Source organism: Amphiura filiformis, chromosome 14, assembly GCF_039555335.1.
Source record: "Amphiura filiformis chromosome 14, Afil_fr2py, whole genome shotgun sequence".
NCBI classification, from domain to species: Eukaryota; Metazoa; Echinodermata; class Ophiuroidea; order Amphilepidida; family Amphiuridae; genus Amphiura; species Amphiura filiformis.
In genome coordinates, this window is record NC_092641.1 from 6,504,447 (window position 1) to 6,524,224 (window position 19,778).

At 36.4% G+C, this 19,778-nt stretch overlaps 1 protein-coding gene and 1 long non-coding RNA gene across 2 annotated transcripts; both read right to left on the bottom strand.

Moving 5' to 3' along the window:
• Positions 1-2,767: 2,767 nt before the first annotated feature.
• On the bottom strand, positions 2,768-4,106 carry LOC140168906 (uncharacterized). The gene is made up of 3 exons (XR_011861278.1): positions 4,014-4,106; positions 3,384-3,469; positions 2,768-2,976 (listed from the first exon to the last, which is right to left on the bottom strand). It is a non-coding gene; the product is annotated as an uncharacterized lncRNA (long non-coding RNA).
• A 1,623-nt stretch (positions 4,107-5,729) lies between these two features.
• On the bottom strand, positions 5,730-16,798 carry LOC140169149 (hyalin-like). The gene is made up of 9 exons (XM_072192407.1): positions 16,730-16,798; positions 15,964-16,239; positions 14,800-15,042; positions 13,179-13,421; positions 12,659-12,901; positions 11,069-11,218; positions 9,769-9,942; positions 7,552-7,701; positions 5,730-6,064 (listed from the first exon to the last, which is right to left on the bottom strand). The coding sequence occupies exons 1-9, from the start codon at positions 16,794-16,796 to the stop codon at positions 5,730-5,732; spliced, it is 1,881 nt and encodes a 626-aa protein (XP_072048508.1). The 5' UTR covers positions 16,797-16,798.
• Positions 16,799-19,778: the final 2,980 nt, after the last annotated feature.

The window sequence follows — 19,778 nt, forward strand, 5'->3', positions numbered from 1 at the left end:
ACTCTAATTTGCATAGAGGCTGTACGTGAAATTATTGATTGGCTCCAAACAAAGGATTTGAACCAGTGCACCGTAATCATGTCGCAGTGCAGTCCATTCAATCAAATGTTGTCATCAACCTATTTGATCGCAGTGCATTGTTATGTGTGTGAGACGAACTGTCGCGGTTGATTGCAATCAAACAAACGATGTCTTATGTATTACTTTGTTCCGTGATGAAAATCGTGATGTTTTATTTAATCACTCTCGAAAAAAGTATTTCTTTTGTAGGCCTATTACTTTGTTTTGTGATGAAAATCGTGATGTTTTATTTCATCACGCTCTAAAACAAACGATTTCTTATGTATTACTTTGTTTCGTGATGAAAATCATGATGTTTTATTTCATCACTCACGAAAAATTGATTTCTTATGTATTACTTTGTTTCGTGATGAAAACCGTGATGTTTTATTTCATCATCACGCTCTAAAACAAACGATTTCTTATGCATTATATTTGTTTTGTGATGAAAATCGTGATATTTTATTGCACCACGCTCTAAACAATATTTATAGTTAAATGCATTTTAAGAAAAAATGTAGAAAGTACGATTTGTACAGGTCACAGCTCAATGGTGAGAGCACTGTGTATTGTGTATAGGAAAACGGACAGTAACTGCAGTATGTGCTAATGGGGTGCTGGGGTGCTAATGAACGCGTCGCCAGCACAAGTCCAACGCGATGTCCAACGCGATCAATAACGCGTATAGGGCGCATACAAGCCCAGACAAACAAGTCTATGCATACAAGTGTGCCTACGCGGCCGGTAGTTCCTGGATACGCGATTACAGGGTCAACGGCCACTTCCACGCAGTAACATACTTCTGAACTGAGTGTCAGGGCCCTGGTCATAGTGCTAGTAACCAAAAAAAGACCCATTTTGTGTAGTCAACTACAAAAAGAACCCAACAACCCAAGTGGCAAAAAACAACCCATCCACATCATACATCATAAACAATGACCCATTGCTATAGTAAGAGGTGGATGTGCGGCTTATACACAGGCAACACTTACGTACCAGCCCTTTTCTGCAGAGAACCCTTCCCTACCAGGGACAACCGGAAAGCTGTAAAAGAATTGTTTTATTGGCGTAACCCGACCGACCCATACATAGGGCTAATTGGAGAATGTTTTGACTTGTTTTTTGGAAAGTTCAAATATATATATACGTGTAATGTCCATTTCACTAGTGGGAGGACCTAAAAGTTTCAATGCTACCGACTAAATACCTCCATCCAACTCATAGAAAAATTACTACTGAATGACATTCACTACAGTAATGCTCTATTTACATCTGTACAGAAAATACATGTGATAATTAATTTTTACAGAATGCAACAATTTGTCACTTTACACGAGTGAGTGTTCTCTTCAAATAGGGAATAATCATAAATCATCGTGTTTTGGGGATCCCAAAACTCACAAAGAATACTTCTCCATGATAATAATATTGCTCTCCCCGTGTATAAAGTACTTTTACACTATGGTATTTTGTTGTTCTTCCAATAAAGGAATAAACACATTCCATACTTGTTTTCCATAACTCATGTTATAAATCTTTTTCTTCCACTAAATGTTATAAATCACCAGGAAAACAAAACAAATCAAACAATATCTAAATTATATAACAGAGTGATTTATTTATACCATTTGTTTTATACAACGCATATATCGATGCAAAACAAATTCTTTTCGAGCCGTTGAATAGTATACAGATATTGGCTGTTCATGACTGGGAATCGCTGGTCTACAGTTTTTTGTAGAAATTGTACACCCACGGTCGCAAAGTGTCATGGCCAAGTGTGACATCACGATTGTAGAAGAGACTCATTTTGTTTAGGAGCCGTTAACACGTCAACACCGATCGAGTCGGAAATTGTGGCCTAAAGGACTAAATCAGTAGAGAAGAACACTTCCAATATGTTGATAATCCGGGAGAATATACTCTACAAGCTGTATTAAATATTATGTAGTGAAGTGAAAACACGAATGGAAGCTTAAACTCGATATAACTAGGCCTAGCTTAGGCCTAACTTCAAAGCCTGCCCATGATATTATGATAATATCGCAAATAATGAGGATTATTTAACGCGATCATCTGGAGGAAAAGAGTTGGTAAGAAAAAACAAACTCCCAGCCCCTAAACAATCAACACAGAGATTATAATTCGACATCATAGGCCTTGCCTTGGTCTACGTAGGGCCTAGTCGTCACTCTCTGACAAAACGTGCTTGAAGTTAAAGTAAAGGCAAGCAGCCTGGCCTAGCCTAACATATTCTTTTAACCAATCATATGACAATAATCTCTTTTATTGGGTATATAAAACAAATATGGACTGATATATATTCGGGACATGATTAAAATTATAGTCCCGCGGTGATATCAAAGCCATTACTATGCCCTGCATGGTTTTGAGATCACCGCGGGCCTATATTTTTAACCATGTCCCGAATATATAGCAGTCCATATTTGTATACTATTGACCGGATATCGCCGGTCAATGGTTCTTTTTTATTAGAACTTTTTCCCTGCCGTGAAATATCGGAGAAATGTCATGCCAGGTGTTTTATTTCAACAGCTAAAATCAATGCGATATATAATACTAATTATGTTTCCAAACGACATTTAGAATACAACAAACCGTGTCCAAGACTCAAATTAAAATTTGATTGCTGGTTTTTTTTGGGTTTTTTTTACATTTTTACATTTTTTTACACAATTTACTCCTGCCTTGGTGACGAAGTTTCGTACAGCATTTTCCTTATATCGGAAATCAAGTGTTGGTGTTGTTGGTCTTTTGGGCTTCCTTTTTGCAGACAAATGACAGCATTTGATCGCAGCTGACGTCATGCCAACTATCAGACAAAGAAACACGCACACAATCCTCGGCACCGGCTCCGTTATCTGGCTCATTTGAACCCCAATTGTTGTAGTTAACCTTTAAAAATATCAAAAATCTATCGTAAATGCAATGCACTTTTATTGCACGAATAACGCAATGTAGCACAAAAAGGTATTATTGTGTTCAAACCAATTAGGGCTAGCGTAATTAGCACACACTGGCACGATAGTTGCAGTTTTGCTATCTTTTTACAGGTATAAAGCAGTTATGGAAGAGTACAAGTATGTAGTTGGAGGGGGAAGTAATAAAGGTAATAAAGAGGGATAAAATGTGATTGGTGTGGAGAGACGTGAGATGATAGAGGGAGCCGGGATTACGTATGATCAAAAGATGATGGAGATGAAAGTTGCGATGGCATCAGAGAAATGAACGGGAGAGGATGCAAGAGAACAAAATAACGTGATATTGACAACTAAGGGCAAGAGATTGTCTGTCGTTCATACCTCGCTATTGTCAGTCCATGTAAAGTTACCCTCATTCAATGTATCATTGAATCCTATCCAATACGGATAGACGATCTTGTCCAAGTCTGAATAAATAAATAAATTTTAAAAAGATGACTATCTTCATGCAGATTGATCGATGTATTTAAAACAGAGCTATTAAATAATAATAATAATAATAATAATAATAATAATAAAAATAATAATAATAATAATAATAATAATAATAATAATAATAATAATAATAATAATAATAATAATAATAATAATAATAATAATAATAATAATATAATAATAATAATAATAAAATAATAATAATAAAAATAATAATAAAAATAATAATGATAATAATAAATAAAATAATAATATTAATAATAATAATAATAATAATAATAATAATAATAATAATAATAATAAAAAATAATAATAATAATAATAATAATTAAATAAATAAATAAATAAATAAAAAAATTAATTAATTAATTAATTAATTAATTAAATAATTAATTAACTAATTAATTAATTAATTAGTTAATTAAAATTAAAAACAGCAATAATAATAAATAGGACCTAATATTGTATTTTGAATCTACGTCATCAATATTATTCATGTTTTGATCCTTATTTTACCTGCAATGAACTTCTGCTCCCCTTGGCTATGGATACTCGCCAAATGACAACTTTGGTTTTGACATTCATATTCAGCTGTATCACAGGATGTGCTCAAATTAGTGGCTTGGTAACAATAATTTCCAAATAGCTCCCAATCACTCTCACAAGAAGCTTGTCATAAAATAATATACAAATATTACATGCCTATGAGTGGGATAGTACAAAATATATCATGAGGTCAAATTTTGACTTTTCTATTTCACGAGGCGTAGCCGAGTTAAATAGGTCAGTCAAAATTTGACCAAATGATATATTTTTACTATTACACGAATATTGGCATGTAATATTTGTTTTATATCATGATATCACATGGTTTCGTTTCATGCCATGTGATAGTAAAAACTATCACACGCCTAAAGTCACTGTAATCATGATATAATAATAATTATTTTTGGTTACTCGTTTCATTCAAAATTAATTCAGTTGTTACGCATAGCGCTTTGGGAAGTTAAGGGACTATAACCTCAGCATCCTCAGTGTATAACTAGACTAGTCCCAAATAAATGTTATTTTATAAGTGTGTGAAAGCCATCGTACCGCATATCCCTGTGCATTTGTTCCAGGGTTTTTTTAGTTATTCAAAAAATTGGACAAATCCTACTCTCTCTAACTCTTTCTCTCTGTTTGTAACTCTCTGTCTGTATGTATGTATGTCCGTCTCTCCCTTTCTCTCCCCTGTCTCTCCCCTTCTCCCTCTCCCTCTCCCTCTCTCTCTCTCTCTCTCTCTCTCTCTCTCTCTCTCTCTCTCTCTCTCTCTCTCTCTCTCTCTCTCTCTCTCTCTCTCTCTCTCTCTCTCTCTCTCCTCTCCCTCTCCCTCTCCCTCCCTCTCTCTCATATGTCGGTTTGCTTGAGCCCCCAAAACGTCATAATTATAATATGTGGAACAATTTCATAGTTGTAGTATTTATTCATTTATTTTTTGGTTTTAAATGTTAGTTCTCATGTCAGTAACTACAAAAACACCTGTTTTTGAGATCTTGATTATAATGTGTAATTGTAAGTATTCTTTTATTAATCCGGTTGAAGTGGATTTAGCGCCTTTTGGAAACAAAATATCCAATAACGTGGATTTAGCACCTTTTGGAAACAAAATATTCAATGATATTCAAAATAATTTGCAATATTAAACAAAATACACACAAATATTTTTTTATAAATCAAACTGCACTTTATTTCAACAATGTAATGATATTTATTCACGAAAAGCTTGAAAATGTGAGAAAATTTTGCAATTTTTTTTCAAAAATTTTACAACGACAATTCTGTCAAATCATTCCATTTTACGCGCAAATTGTCGTCTGTGCTTGCTAGGAGTGTAGGGGTGTGTGTACAAGTTGAAATTCTAAACTTTTGTGATTTAAATTTTGATCAATAGTTGCCTTGTCAACTGGAGAATAGTCCTATGCAATTTTAGTCTTTAACGGCCTACAGAGCACAGTGATTGGTCGGTTGGATTTAGCGCCTTTTGGAAAAAAAAACTGAAATGGAGTTAGCGCCTTTTGGAAAAAAAGTCAAATTTATGGCCCACCCTGTAATGGGATTGAGCTCCTTTTGGAAAAAATAGTTTGATTCCATGAAACTAATGCTATAACACTATACATTGGTACCAATAACTCAATTTTTTCCAAAAGTGGATTTAGCGCCTTTTGGAACCAAGCTCTATTATTTATTAATTTAATATATTATCTTACCTTCATTTGGTGTCACTGTAGCATGGATAGCATAATCACGGATACCACTAGCACTATTTATTTGATAGTATCCATTGACTACTAAAGAAGAAACATCTACAATAGAGCCCCATTGGACGAGCGCATCACCTTCGCGATCACGTGCTAGAATACCATCCTGAGAGGCCCATCCAATCATATCTCCTGCTTGTACTTGGATACCTTCACTCTCAGAGACTGAGTAAGTTAAGATCTGGTTTATCCGATCAGTCGAGATGCTGATAGTATTGATACCAATCACTTGAAAAGAATCGCCGGAATCATGCCTCCATATGATTACTATAATATGCAAAAACGAGAATTTATTGTTTTGTCTACTGTATTTCAAGAAGAAAATATTGCAAATATTTTCATTTTACTACAGTATAGAGGCAATGGGCATATTAGTGATTTTATGGGTTTCATTTCGATGAACCATTTCGGTGAAAGGTTCTACTAGCGTTGCTTGATATACACACTATGTTCTTTTAATTTGCTGTTTCTGTAAAGTGATGTGTGTTGAAATATTTAGGTTGAAAAATGACCTTTATGTCATTTGTTACCATTTTTTACCAAACATGTCAATATTTTCCTTCTTTATTTTTTTAATAAATAAATAAATAAATAAATAAATAAATAAATAAATAAATAAATAAATAAACAGGATTATCTTAAAATAAAAGGACTATCATCAATGTGAACGCTCTGCTAAAATGAATTAGTTTCAATATAATGGTCTCATTTTTCCCAAATAGATAGCAAGGTCTTATTATACATTCATAATAATCTTTCATTTGGATGCATAGTGCAGTTATGTCCACGGCAAATTCGCCGCGACCTTTCCAGCCATAAACCCGCTTACTAAACCATTATAGTAATCTATTGTCCAATGCAAATTTATTACCACGTGATAATATTAATCAAATGAGCGATCGAATTGTCCGCTACGGTCGACTAATCCAATCGATAATCATTAGAGAATGAATTTGGAGAAAACCTTCTGATAATTACAAACACTCGTTGAGCAGCAAGACCTTCCCTCTAAGCTTTTAATCCGATAAGCTGATAATCTATTGGTTTTCATGAATTGGAAGACATTCTTTGATGTATTACTGAGCCCAATCATCTGAAATTACTGGAGCGTGAGCCACCCATGCTGGTGGCTCAGCATAGTATTTTATTAACAGAAGGTGTTCTCCAAATTATTTTCCTAATGTGTCGCTATTGACATGTACGGACGGAGCTCCAATGACCGAGTTTGGGGGTATTTCACTGGTTTGCTGTCATTTACTCATCAAGGCGGTCCCCCGTTATTATAAGGACTTTGCTAATGATTTAAAGATTGACATGTAGAGAATAAACCATACTTGATTCACAGAAAGTACTGAATTTGTACCTAATACGGTTTCGTGGCATCAATCTTCCAAATACGACCAAGCCAGGGCTGCCCGGTGAAGCAAAATGTGCATTGGAATAACACGGGAGTTTGGACAGATGATAGGATTTCTTTCTCATACAAATGTATGGTCCCCCGTTATTAAAGCTTGTACCGGGTTGAAAATTTAGATATTTTGAAAAGAATAAGTAATTGAAACATAGAGAGAGAGAGCAAGTACTAAAATCATACCTTTTATACTTTTTGATATATGACGCTAACTAGTTCATCTCCTATATTTACAACACAGCGCTACCAGTAGGGGTCAATTGCCTATTGTGAGTGCCCTGTGTTGTGTGCATACATGTAGTTAACAATAACTGCATGATGGATATAAGGTAGCCTATAATACCTTTGAGAATACCAGCCGCTTTCGCCAATAGCCGCCACTCAGTAACGACACCATTACAATGGATGTACTTGTCAGGTGAGACCATAACCCAGCTGAGAGGATCGATTTGTGGATATACAATGATATCCCATCCAGTTGAACAATATGTTTCTGTGAATTACAGATTGAAAGATAGGATTTGTTTGGGTACTAGTATCTGGCATCATATGATAAAAGATATACATGGTCAATAATATTGGAAGCGGTATGAACTGGTCATAACAATGAAAGAACATGTTGAAATATTCTTGTTTTGCAGATCATTTCCAAATTATTTTTTTTAAATCAAAATTATGATTTTTATCACCGTAAAGAGCGTTTCTGCAACACATTTTTATAATATTGTAGTGCTTTGCGTTTTTATAATTTGTGCGTGGGGTGTGTGTGGTACTGTGTAAGTTACAGCAATACCTTGTGGGGTATGAATCATGGCACGAAGAGAAAGTATGAGCCCATATGGCTTGAAACGAGCAGAAATGCTATTTTATGGGTACCTCATAGAGGGTTCCCCACAATCTATTTGTGTTACGTTTTTTGTACACCACAAGAATAGTGTGATAAAAAATATACCCCAGAAAGAACACTGACCTATTGTATACACAAATAATGCTAGACCCCACAAGACTCCTGGTGTAAGTAGGGATGTGGGCAGATGTTTTTGGATTTAAATGAAGGAAATACACTACATGTACACCAGGCACAGAAGGAAACTCGTCAGCTATTTTGTTTTTTCATGTCTGCTTGGATGTACGGTAATTTTCATCACTTGTTCTAGTGCACTTTTTCTTCTAATGCCTATTTTGTCCCCCACTACGTACTGTCTAGTCTGTATTTTACTTGTTCCCCCACGTCAAGTTGCTTTTTTCTTTCCAGTTGTCCATATATTCAAGGTATCTTCTTGTATCATTTATTGATCCTTGATGTGTTTTGTGTCTTCGTCCATTACCTACTTTTTCTGATTTTGCTGGTGATCCCCTGCAGCCGTCATGGTTCCGGACCTAGGACTCCCCTTGTTTGTCTCTCGTCTATATCCCCAAATCTGTCTTGTCTTAAACATGTTGAATCCGCTTCACCTTTTCTCTTCTGAAGCGCCTCAGGGGAGGAACTGATGATGCGGTTTCTTATTATATGTTTGAGTGACACTTTTTTCCTATTTAGTCCACTTATCCTCTTTTCAATCTATTTCTCTTCTATTGATTGCGACCCCTTTTGACATTTACATCCTGTCAATAAGGACAATACCTATTGTCCTCTGGTGTTGTCTATTTGCATATTGCTTCTCAGCACTCAGTAGTGAACATGCTTTCTTACAGTAAAGACATGGCCAGATGGCCTATAGTTGCTCTGGGCTTGTCTTGTTTCCTACCTTTTAACTTGCCTTCAGTTTTTGTCTTGTATTTGTTTTTAAACTACAGCATGTAGTTTTTGTTGTTTAATTTAATATTTTGTTGTCTGTCCCTGAGTTTATCTGCTCGAAACGTCGGTTGATTTTTTGTCTCTTAGGTTTTGTTTGTCTACTATGTGCACAGTGATTTTCATCACTCCAGTGTACTTTTGTACTGTTTTACTGACACTTCCGTGGGTTCTGGAATTTTCAATCGAACTTTGTCTGTTTTTAGGCCTACATTGGCTGTTTGGTTTTTCATGTCTGCTTGTGTGCACGGTGATTTTCATCACTTGTTCTCGTGCACTTTTTCTTCTGACGCCTACTTTGTCCCCCACTACGTACTGTCTAGTCTGTATTTTACTTGTTCCCCCATGTCAAGTTGGTGTACCTTGCTTTTTTCTTTCTCGTCATTTATAGTCATCCTTACTGTTCAACAACCTGATAATTTTGGATTATTCTGAAATATAGATTTGCTCATTGGACTTTGCTTCCTCATTTGAAACCCTGTTCGTGAAGAATTGACCAAAATATGCGCCTCCAAATCCGCAAACCCCAAAATCAAATTTTAACGATTTCCAATGGGAACGCATCGTTGTATTGCACACAAGCACCACGGGCCATGATCAATAAAGCACACAATGTAACAGGCACAAAATTTATATTCCAGAATAATCTAAAATTGTCAGGTCGTTGAACAGCAAAGATGACTCTAACTGACGAGTTTCTTGTTGTGCCTGGTGTACATATCATGCTATGATGTAGACTGGATGTGATGGAAATAATGGACTTACCTTTAACGAGGACTTGAAAGTCGCATGTCTTGTTATTCTCGCCGTTGTCTCGTGCTACACACGTAACCGTTGTTTGCCCTATTACAAACTCTGATTGAGATAGTGGATCACACTCAACGCTCACCTCACCAGAATTATCTGTAGCAGTACAGTTAGCAGCCTGCACAACCGATTCTTTTGTTTGGCAAGGCTCACTCAGTCATTTAATGAGGCAATACAAACGATCGAATTTGGTGTTGAAATGAGCTAAATTTTTAGTTACACCTTTTCGATGTAAAATTAATTTTCTCGGCCAAATGAAAAGCAATCATTTTTATTTTTTCAGTAAATGTCAGGAAAAATTGTAGTGCTTGATACTGTATTTTTTTCAAATTCTAGTGTTAAACTTAGGCGTGAAATTTAGTCATTTAGTGTAAGATTTTCGATTTTGATAGGATTAAACTCTGTCCGCGAGCCTTTTTTTGGATCAACCTTTTAGCTTTTCAAAGTAAGATAGTTCGCTAATGAAGGATTTTTCCCAACTTTCTAACGCACATCACCGTGAGCGATATATCATAGTTTTGTCAGAATTTGCGTTTTCATTTCACTATTTTAACTGCCGGCTGACCATTTTTGAAAATCAACGAGTGAAATCTAAGGCTAATACTAGCATTGTGGATCGATATCCCTGGGTTTAATAGGAATACCGGCATGGCTACAGTGTTGCTAGAACTTCAATATAGCAAAGAAATTCCCAGGCCTATAGCGCTCCTACTGATCATGTTTAACCAGAACACTCAATTGGGGATTTGGGCTACCAAATCGCTGGTCGGGCAATTTGCTTTCAATGGAAAACTGACCTGGATAAACAACAAAGGAAATATCGACTATTTCTGTTGGTTGCTCTCGAGATGAAAGTAATGAGTTAGACATTTTCGGAGTATAAAGGGAAAAAGGGTAAAATAAAAACGGAAATTCTAACAAAACTATAATATATAGACCCACACGATGTGCTTTACAGAGGTGGGAAATATCTTTCTTTAGCAAACTATATTAGTTTGAGACGCTAAAAATGAATTCCGTAAAAAGCTCGCGTGCGAACTGAAGGCCTATAAAAATCAAAAATATCACACTAAAAGACACAATTTGATGCTTAATTTTAACACCAGGATTTGTAAAAAAATGTATATCCAAGCACCAAGTTTTTAACTGACATTACTGAAGAAAAAAAAATATTGCTTTATATTTGACCGAGAAAATTAATTTCATAGCAAAAAGGTGTATCTGTGAATTGTGCTGATTTTAACATGTATCGATCGACTTTCAGCGCGACTAAGCATTTCTAAAGAATCGGTTGTGCAGGCTGCTAACTGAGTAGGTATATTGTATACAAACATGGCAGTGACTTTGCCTGGGTCTGTCTCTATTTCTTGATCTGCATGACATGAAGTAATCACAGGTGCTTCTTCATCTACGATAAGAAGAATATGGTCGCAATTTAATTTAGAATGAAAATGTCTCATTAAATACATCTTGAAGTCATCCTTAAAGGTAATAACAATGTAGTTCATTTTGCTGGTATAATATAATATCACTAAGAATACTTATCAGTCGATGGCTATTGTTATATAAGACCCTCTCAGTCACTTAATTAGGCACTGAGAACGATCGCATTCGGTGTTGAATTACAAAACATTTAGTTTTTCACTTAATTTTCTCGGTCAAATGAAAAGCAATAATTTTCATTTCTTCGGTAAATGTCAGTTTATTTCATTTTCATTTTCATTTTTTTTCATTTCAGAAAAAAAAACTATAATGTTTGGTACAGTATATATTTTTTCAAACCCTGGTGTCAAACCTAGGTATGAAATTTAGGCTTCTAGTGTAAGATTTTCGATTTTCACAGGCTTCAACTTGCGGGTCAACGTGTTTGCTTTCTAAAGTAACATTATTCGCTAATAAAGGATATTTCCCAACTTTCTAAAGCACATCATAAGGAATATATCAAAGTTTGTCAGAATTTCGGTTTTGATTGCAGCATTTTTCAATTCCGACTACCAATTTTGTCAAAATCAACTCGCGAATGTACCCATGGATGGATGATTGTGCAAGCCACAATAGAAATATCGATTATTTCTGCTGGTTATAGTACTGAGTTGGATATTTTGGCAGTCGCAAGTGAAAAAAGTGAAATCAAAATGGAAATTCTGACAAAAATATAATAGGCCTATCCCATGATATAGACCCACACGATGTGCTCAATAGTGGGAAAAATCTTTCTTTAGCAAACTATATCAGATTGAAACGCTAAAAACGTCTATGTCTGAAAAGCAGTTAAATATGTTTTAAGGTTAGAATTTAAATGCTTGAGGTAATGGGATTGGCAATTTGTGGATCATACTAATATGAATTTTAATATGAGCGTGCGTGTTTTATATTGTCTTTGCATATGTGACCAGCTACAACAAAACCCGGAACAAGTCGCTGTTTTTGAGTTATAGGCCTTTAAAGATGACATCCCCCCCAAAAAAATCAAATTTTTGGAATTCTTAATTTCATGGTATTTGACCTTGGGACTAAGTGGACTTTCAAATCCTTGAAAGTGCTTATTGAACAGAAGGTTATTAATTCAATAATTGACAGTTGAACTATGATAATCCCTATTCAATCCTGTGTAAAGCAGGGAACTAATTAGCGCATTACTCGGAATATCAATTTAGGAAAAATATCAAGGTATCATTTACAAAATTATCTATATCTTGAAAAGTATTGATGGTGTTAATATAATTTTGGTATCATTTTAAAGCTTATTGTCCCGTGCTTATTTTTTCATTCAAACCATGAAATGTCAAAAATGCGACTCGTTCATCGTTTTGTCGGAACGGGTCACATATAATAAAATTGGACTTACCTTTAACGAGGACATGAAAGTCGCATGTCTGGTTATTCTCGCTGTTGTCTCGTGCTACACACGTAACCGTTGTTTGTCCTATTATAAACTTTGATTGAGATAGTGGATAACACTCAACGCTCACCTCACCAGAATTATCTGTAGCAATAGGATTATCGTATACAAACATGGCAGTGGCTTTGCCTGGGTTCGTTTCTATTTCGTGGTCTGCAGGACACAAAGTAATCACTGGTGCTTCTATGTCTGAAAAGCAATTCAACATGTTTATAGGTTAGAAATGTTTCAGGTAATGGGATTGACTGCTTGTGGATAGCATGCTTTGTGATGTATTTTGCAAGCACTGTGCGGATCGTGGAGCTAATATTTGCGACATGTTTCAATAATATTCTTCAATCGTATGGGTGCGTTAAGTGTGCCGATATTCTTAGTTTAAGGGAAATAAATATATCTATATCATGTTATGTTGTACTGGTTGCGATGAACATGATGAATAATGAATTATAAATAAAATTGGACTTACCTTTAACGAGGACTTGAAAGTCGCATGTCTTGTTATTCCCGCTGTTGTCTCGTGCTACACACGTAACCGTTGTTTTCCCCATTATAAACTCTGATTGAGATATTGGATGACACTCAACGCTCACCGCACCAGAATTATCTGTTGCAGTAGGATTATCGTATACAAACATGGCAGTGGCTTTGCCTTGGTTTGTTTCTATTTCTTGGTCTGCAGGACATGGAGCAATCTCTGGTGCTTCTGCGTCTACGATTAGAAAAACAATTGGATATGGTCGCAATTTAATTTGGAATGGTTGGAAATTTCCCATACATTTTGCAAAGTCATCGAATCATTGTTTTATACTGCAAGATGATTGTATGGGCGACTGGGTTATTATATTCATAAAAAATAAAGAAAACAAAAACACCATTAAAACCAATCAAAACATTGATATCGGGAATGTTTGTGTACATTGCATGTATAGGATGTTGAAAGCGCAACTTTCTCTGAAAGCATCAATTTTGGAAAATGTGATTATTTTTGGCCAAAAAATCAACGAAATGTATGTCAAGTTATACAAAGAAATGTTGTGTATTTTTTTTGGGGGGGAGGGGGTATTTCTTTTGTACCCCGTATGACCAGAATGACACATGGACTCGTTGTGTCCGTTCATCATATTTTTAACATCTAGTCATATTGATTTGGGACATATCGGGTCAACGGTGAGTCCATTTAGTGAATTGCCTATTTTTTTGTTGTGCGCATTATGTTAACCGATATCTATATACAGTAAGTTGAAGGTAAAAGCAAATAATAGTTCCATAACATTCAAATACTGTAGAGTTTTTAGGGATTTTATTGGATTGTTGGGATTATGGCCGCTATCTTGGATTTAAGAAAAAATTGTGGTGGCTACTAGGCTCATTTTACTTCTTTCATCAAAGGTAACACGCATGACATGTATGGGTTTGGTAGGAAAAAGCAGTAGGTTTTTCCTGAGATGGACCTGCCTATAATAATAGTGCAGTTCATTTTGTTTGTATAATATAATGTGTGTGGTGTGAGTGGGGGTGGGTTGGGGTGTGTGGGGTGACGTGTGTATTTAGGGGTGTATATGTGTGGGGGTGAGCTTGTTTATAATTATGGGCGGGTCAGAGGTATGCTGGTATGTGTCTGTATATTTCAGGTAATGGGATAGACTGTCTGCGGATAGGTTGGTTTTTGGTGGTGTGGCTTTTGCAAGCACCGATCGCGGCGCTAATCTATGTGACATGTTTCGATCAGGCGGTGGTGGAAGCGATATCGCCATTTTTGACGTCACCATTGGATTAACACATAATCATGAAATCTTCACAAACAATTCTAAATTTGTTATGTGGTGTCAAAGCAAAATTATCTTACTCTAAAACCGTTGGGGTACGACAATGTACCGCACTATAAGTATGTTGTTTTTCAATTTATAACTGCTAACCGTGTATTGTGAATGGGGCTGTCAGCCTTGTATTTTCGCCAGCCTCGAACGTCACGTATTGCGTGTCCTATGCCGCCTGCTTCGATGTGGCTTTGGAGGACATAAATAGATCTATCATGTTATGTGGACTGGTTGTGATGGAAAATATGGCGTATATAAAATTGGACTTACCTTTAACGAGGACTTGAAAGTTGCATGTCTTACTATTATTGCTGTTGTCTCGTGCTACACACGTAACCGTTGTTTTTCCTATTAAAAACTCTGATTGAGATGTTGGATAACACTCAACGCTCACCTCACCAGAATTATCTATAGCAGTAGGATTATCGTATGCAAACATGGCAGTGGCTTTACCTGAGTATGTCTCTATTTCTTGGTCTGCAGGACATGAAGCAATCACTGGTGCTTCTTTGTCTGAAAAGCAATTCAACATATTTCCAGGTTAGAGAGTTTGTGGCGTTGTGATGGCGATCGCCACATGTTCAGGGCCGTCATGGTTGGTTGCTAAAAAAGAACAGAACATCAATGAAAGGATAAGAAAAAAATATAGGATTATGGCCGTAGCTAGTGTAGGCAGGACAATTTTCGATCCGCAATGTAAATTTGAGGACGTTTTAAGTACAATCCTTGACCATCATGCACCGCTTCAAACCAGATGTGTAGCTCTACGACCACACCGTGGTATATGGACACAACTTGTGCGGCTAAACGCGAGAGAAAGAGATGTCAAAATAAATGGGCTAAAGTATGGGCTTCAGATTCAGAAAGATATGTATCAGGACAATTTCAAAGGATACGTTTTCTGGAGTCTTCCAAAGCAAGCCGACACAGGTCACGCCTGACTGATTGTTATCAACGTCAGCTTCTTTCATCTCACGGTGACGCAGATGCGACAAAATCGCTTGGTGATGGATACACTCGATAGCCTTCAGTTCAATTCCACCTCTTCCTTCTCATGTCGCCGAAGCTGTTCACAAAGAATCGATCAGGCTGGGCATGCGCAAATTCACTTTAACAACATTTTATTTTACAAGCCCCACCGTGGTCACAAGGATTGCAAGGACACTCATTATTATATAAGATTTAGATGTGAGAAACTGTGGTATCTCATATGATAGTCATATGGTGTAAATGGTATGCTTAGCCTGAGTCGCTCGGCCTATCTCGAACAAAATCGCCATGCGTAGCTGTTGAAAAACGAGAGGATTCGCTGTACTATCACGGCAATTTTTGACACGAAGATATAGGGATGCCACGTCGACTCTTCGACCTCCTGACGCGTAACCCTGACTGAGGTACCGATTCCACCAGTACACATATTAAAATTGCACTTACCACAGTATTCCTGTCGCTCAAATAGGCTGTCAAGTGCCTCTTTGTTCCAATTCATACGGTTGGTTAGTGGTGTAGGATCATCCACAAACCATAGTTTCATCTCACCGCTACCGTCATCATAGACAGGGCATGCTTGGGTAAGTTTCCGAGGGGCTACCACCCGTTGGCAATGACATCTCTTTTTATACGGCATCGACCATCGCAATGCACCCCCTCGTGACGGATCCGGTCTTTCCTCTAACACACACAACTGACAAGATACTATTGATATCAGCACTGACAAATAAAAATAATTAAGTTGAAGTTTAAAACCTATATTGCGCTTACGTTTTTTGATAAAAACAAACTGTTTCAACGAGCCGAATGAATTCATTGTTTAAGCTTATTGATCGCGGTCACACTTCAAACAAGTACAATGATAATATTTAAATTTCAGACTTCTGCGATCGGGAGCAGTGTTGGATGCCACGACTTAACACGTGTTCAATTGGATCCGGCGCTATACCAATTGATACTGTTCATGAGGAAGCATAATATTACTATATATTACTTCTTTAACTTCTTTAATGTTAAATTGATTATAGCGTTGGGTAATATTCGTCTGATGATATTAAGTTATTAAATGGTGTCAAAACTTGAGGAAGCATATAATACTGTGCCGCCTTCGGAATTTTTTACTACGTCCTCTGTTAACGAATTTTATTCCAATACATTCATGGACTGTATTATTTTACATGAAATCTTGCTTCAACTATTTTATTAATACCTTGTATGCTTAAAAGAAATAATGCCACACGAAGTAGCTGATTCATGCACCACAGAAACGACCACATGGTAAGCTGAAATGAAATACAAATACCATCTGACTGCATTATTTTTATCGATATCAAACAAACAAAATTATGTTTATGTAATAAACAATTAGCCTAATTAGAAATATAGCAATTTGATGCGGACACGACCTAAAAAGTTCCAAAACGATTTTTTAATAACTCAACAGACCAATCAAAACTTGAAAATGAGCAAATTGGCGAAAAATATCACCGAGATGTGGTATTTGTTTTATACCTAATGGTAGAAACAGTGACATTCAATCTGTCTAAAATATGACAATGTAACGATATACTGATCATTGTTGCTACTCGCTGTAGAAGTAGTGATGTAGCTGGGTTGATTTCAAAGCGATACGTGCAAAGCAAGTTTTGAGTATTGTCCTACACTAGACGTACGCTGTAATTCTGCATTGCACCATTGATTATCAAAACATATGAACTAATAGGCATAAAGACCTGGATCGTAATTCTATGGAAATTTCACATTATGATAAGGATAATGAACTGAGTGCAATGCATTCGTCAAGATAATCGCACGCGCCGTGGAGTTATTGCATTTAGCTTGAGAGCCGATAGGCTCGAAAGCTAAATGCAATAACTCCATGGCAAGTGCAATTATCTTGACGAATGCATTTGCACGAGTACATTATCCGTCATACACTTTGAGTGTAGGCCTATTAAAACAATAGGCAATATTAATTGCTGCATTCATTATATTAGTTTTAATATTAGGGAAAATATCTTACATTTTAAAAACACCGTCAGGACATTGACCAGCTACGTAGCATTTAACTGGTAAAGAAAATCAATCCCTGTAATCAATGGTATCGATTGCGCCATACGTCTATGGCAAGCTAAGCGGCTCAGAACGTGGGACTAGCTACGCGCAGCTTCTTTCTCGTTACGTGCAGCTTATTAACCAATCAGATTCGCGGTTTTAAACACGTGGAGCTGATGTAAACATCCTCTCTCACAAATATTACGTTGTTAATTTTTGTAAATGAAAATATCTGTAGTATATCAGCAAAAAATGGTATAGGTGCTATTAAAGTAATATCTGAACAGAATGATGATTGTTCTATATTTAGGGGCTATCATTTTCTTCGGAAGGGATCCCAAATATAGGGGGTCATACTTTTTGGAAAGAAAAATAAGGGGAGGGGGTCATAAATTGATGATGACAAAATGTAGGGAGTCACAAGATGACTACAGATAGTGTGTTTATTGTATTCAAAAAGACTGATTTCAATACAATTTTAGCCTGTCTAGGGGGTACGGTGTATCGGTGGTGGGTGTCGGGGGTCATAATATTTTGATGCCGAAATAGTGAGGGCCGCAATTTATTGACGCCGACTTTTTGTAAATTTAGGACCCCCCCCCGTTCCGAAAAAATTGATGACCCATTTTACTCTCTCCATATTTACACAGTGGCATGTGATATCGCTTTCCCTGCAATATCTTTACACAGCGCTTTACATCAGTAGTTGTTGTTGTTTGACCTTCATATCCCCTGCACCGCTAATACAGCCCGAGTATAAAGTTACTTGCTATTAAACACGGTGTAAACTTGGAAACACTAAATAAATATGCTTTGTGTCATTTTAGCCAGGCATTAACAACATGTTCTCTTGACACGTGCTGTGATTTGGCCTCCTTTACCCGTTCGTTATCTATGCTAATTCCGTAAATTAATTACAAGATAATAATTGTGAAAGAGGATACCTATAACTATACTACGCGCAGCTAACGACCCAACCACGTGATTAAATTTGACTATTTTGATTGGTCAAACAGCTGCTCGTAACGAGAAAGAAGCTACGCGTAGCTGTTCCACGCTTTTGGCCCCCTTGGCTTGCCATATACGTCATACTTAGGTAACTTATTCACGCACATGTGGTTTAATTGACTTGACTTTATGTTGTGATCATTTAATATCGTGGTTTCGAACACAGAGAGCACTGAACCAGTTGGAAACGATCGATTTAGATGTCAGACTAGTACTACCAACTGGACTTTATAGCTCTATAATTTGAACTACTTATATTAAAACACACGACATTGGGATTTAACAATTTGTTCAGTATTATCATAGGCCTTCAAACACATGTGTTTGAAGGCCTATGGTATTATAAAGCATGATCATGATATTATGCGCTAGTGTGTGTTTCCCGGGCCCGGCTATGTTATTTTAGATATAGGCCTACATGTATTTCATTTGTAAAATGCTGAATATTTTGCAATGGTGTCATCTTGTATAATTATGATCCACCTGTTTTTGGCCCTTTTTAATTAATAGAAGCTCGATTATTCTCATTTGATGTTTGATTTATTTGAGGTCATTAATCATAATTTATGACAATGATATTTGCAAGGGTGCAACTCTACTAGTCTTATTACAAGACTGCCCTATCCCAACCCTAAACCCTAATCCTAAACTCCGTAAACGAGGACTGGACTCAAGTCTAGCGAGTTGCACCTTATTCGGTAATTGTACACTATTATAGAACACCGTTTGTAACTATACCATTTTAACACCACAGAATGTATATTCGTACTTTTTTGTTGGTATATATATCGAACAGACAATTAAGGTCGGGTAACTGCGTAGCACTGTGAGAGCATATGGTCGTAGAGATTAAAGTTAGAAACAGTGCAAAATATATATATACCAATTATATAGTTATGTGATCTCTGTGTCTAAAGCGCCACCTAACTCTACTTTATGGTTATGTGAAAGTAGTATTTCTAGTATTTGAGCGTGCACGTATTATCTAGAATCTATTGTTTAGCGTGCAGGTTTTAGATAATGCATTGTTTAGCGTGCATGTTTATATAATTTGGGCTGTGAAGGGTAGTTCGCGAAAATAATGCACGGGAGAAGAATACATAACGATGAATAGAAACGGGCACTAGAAGTGTATGCTGAGTTAATCTACGTTTCACTCAAACCTGTGCGATTAGTGTCTTCGAAAAAAGCGGTAT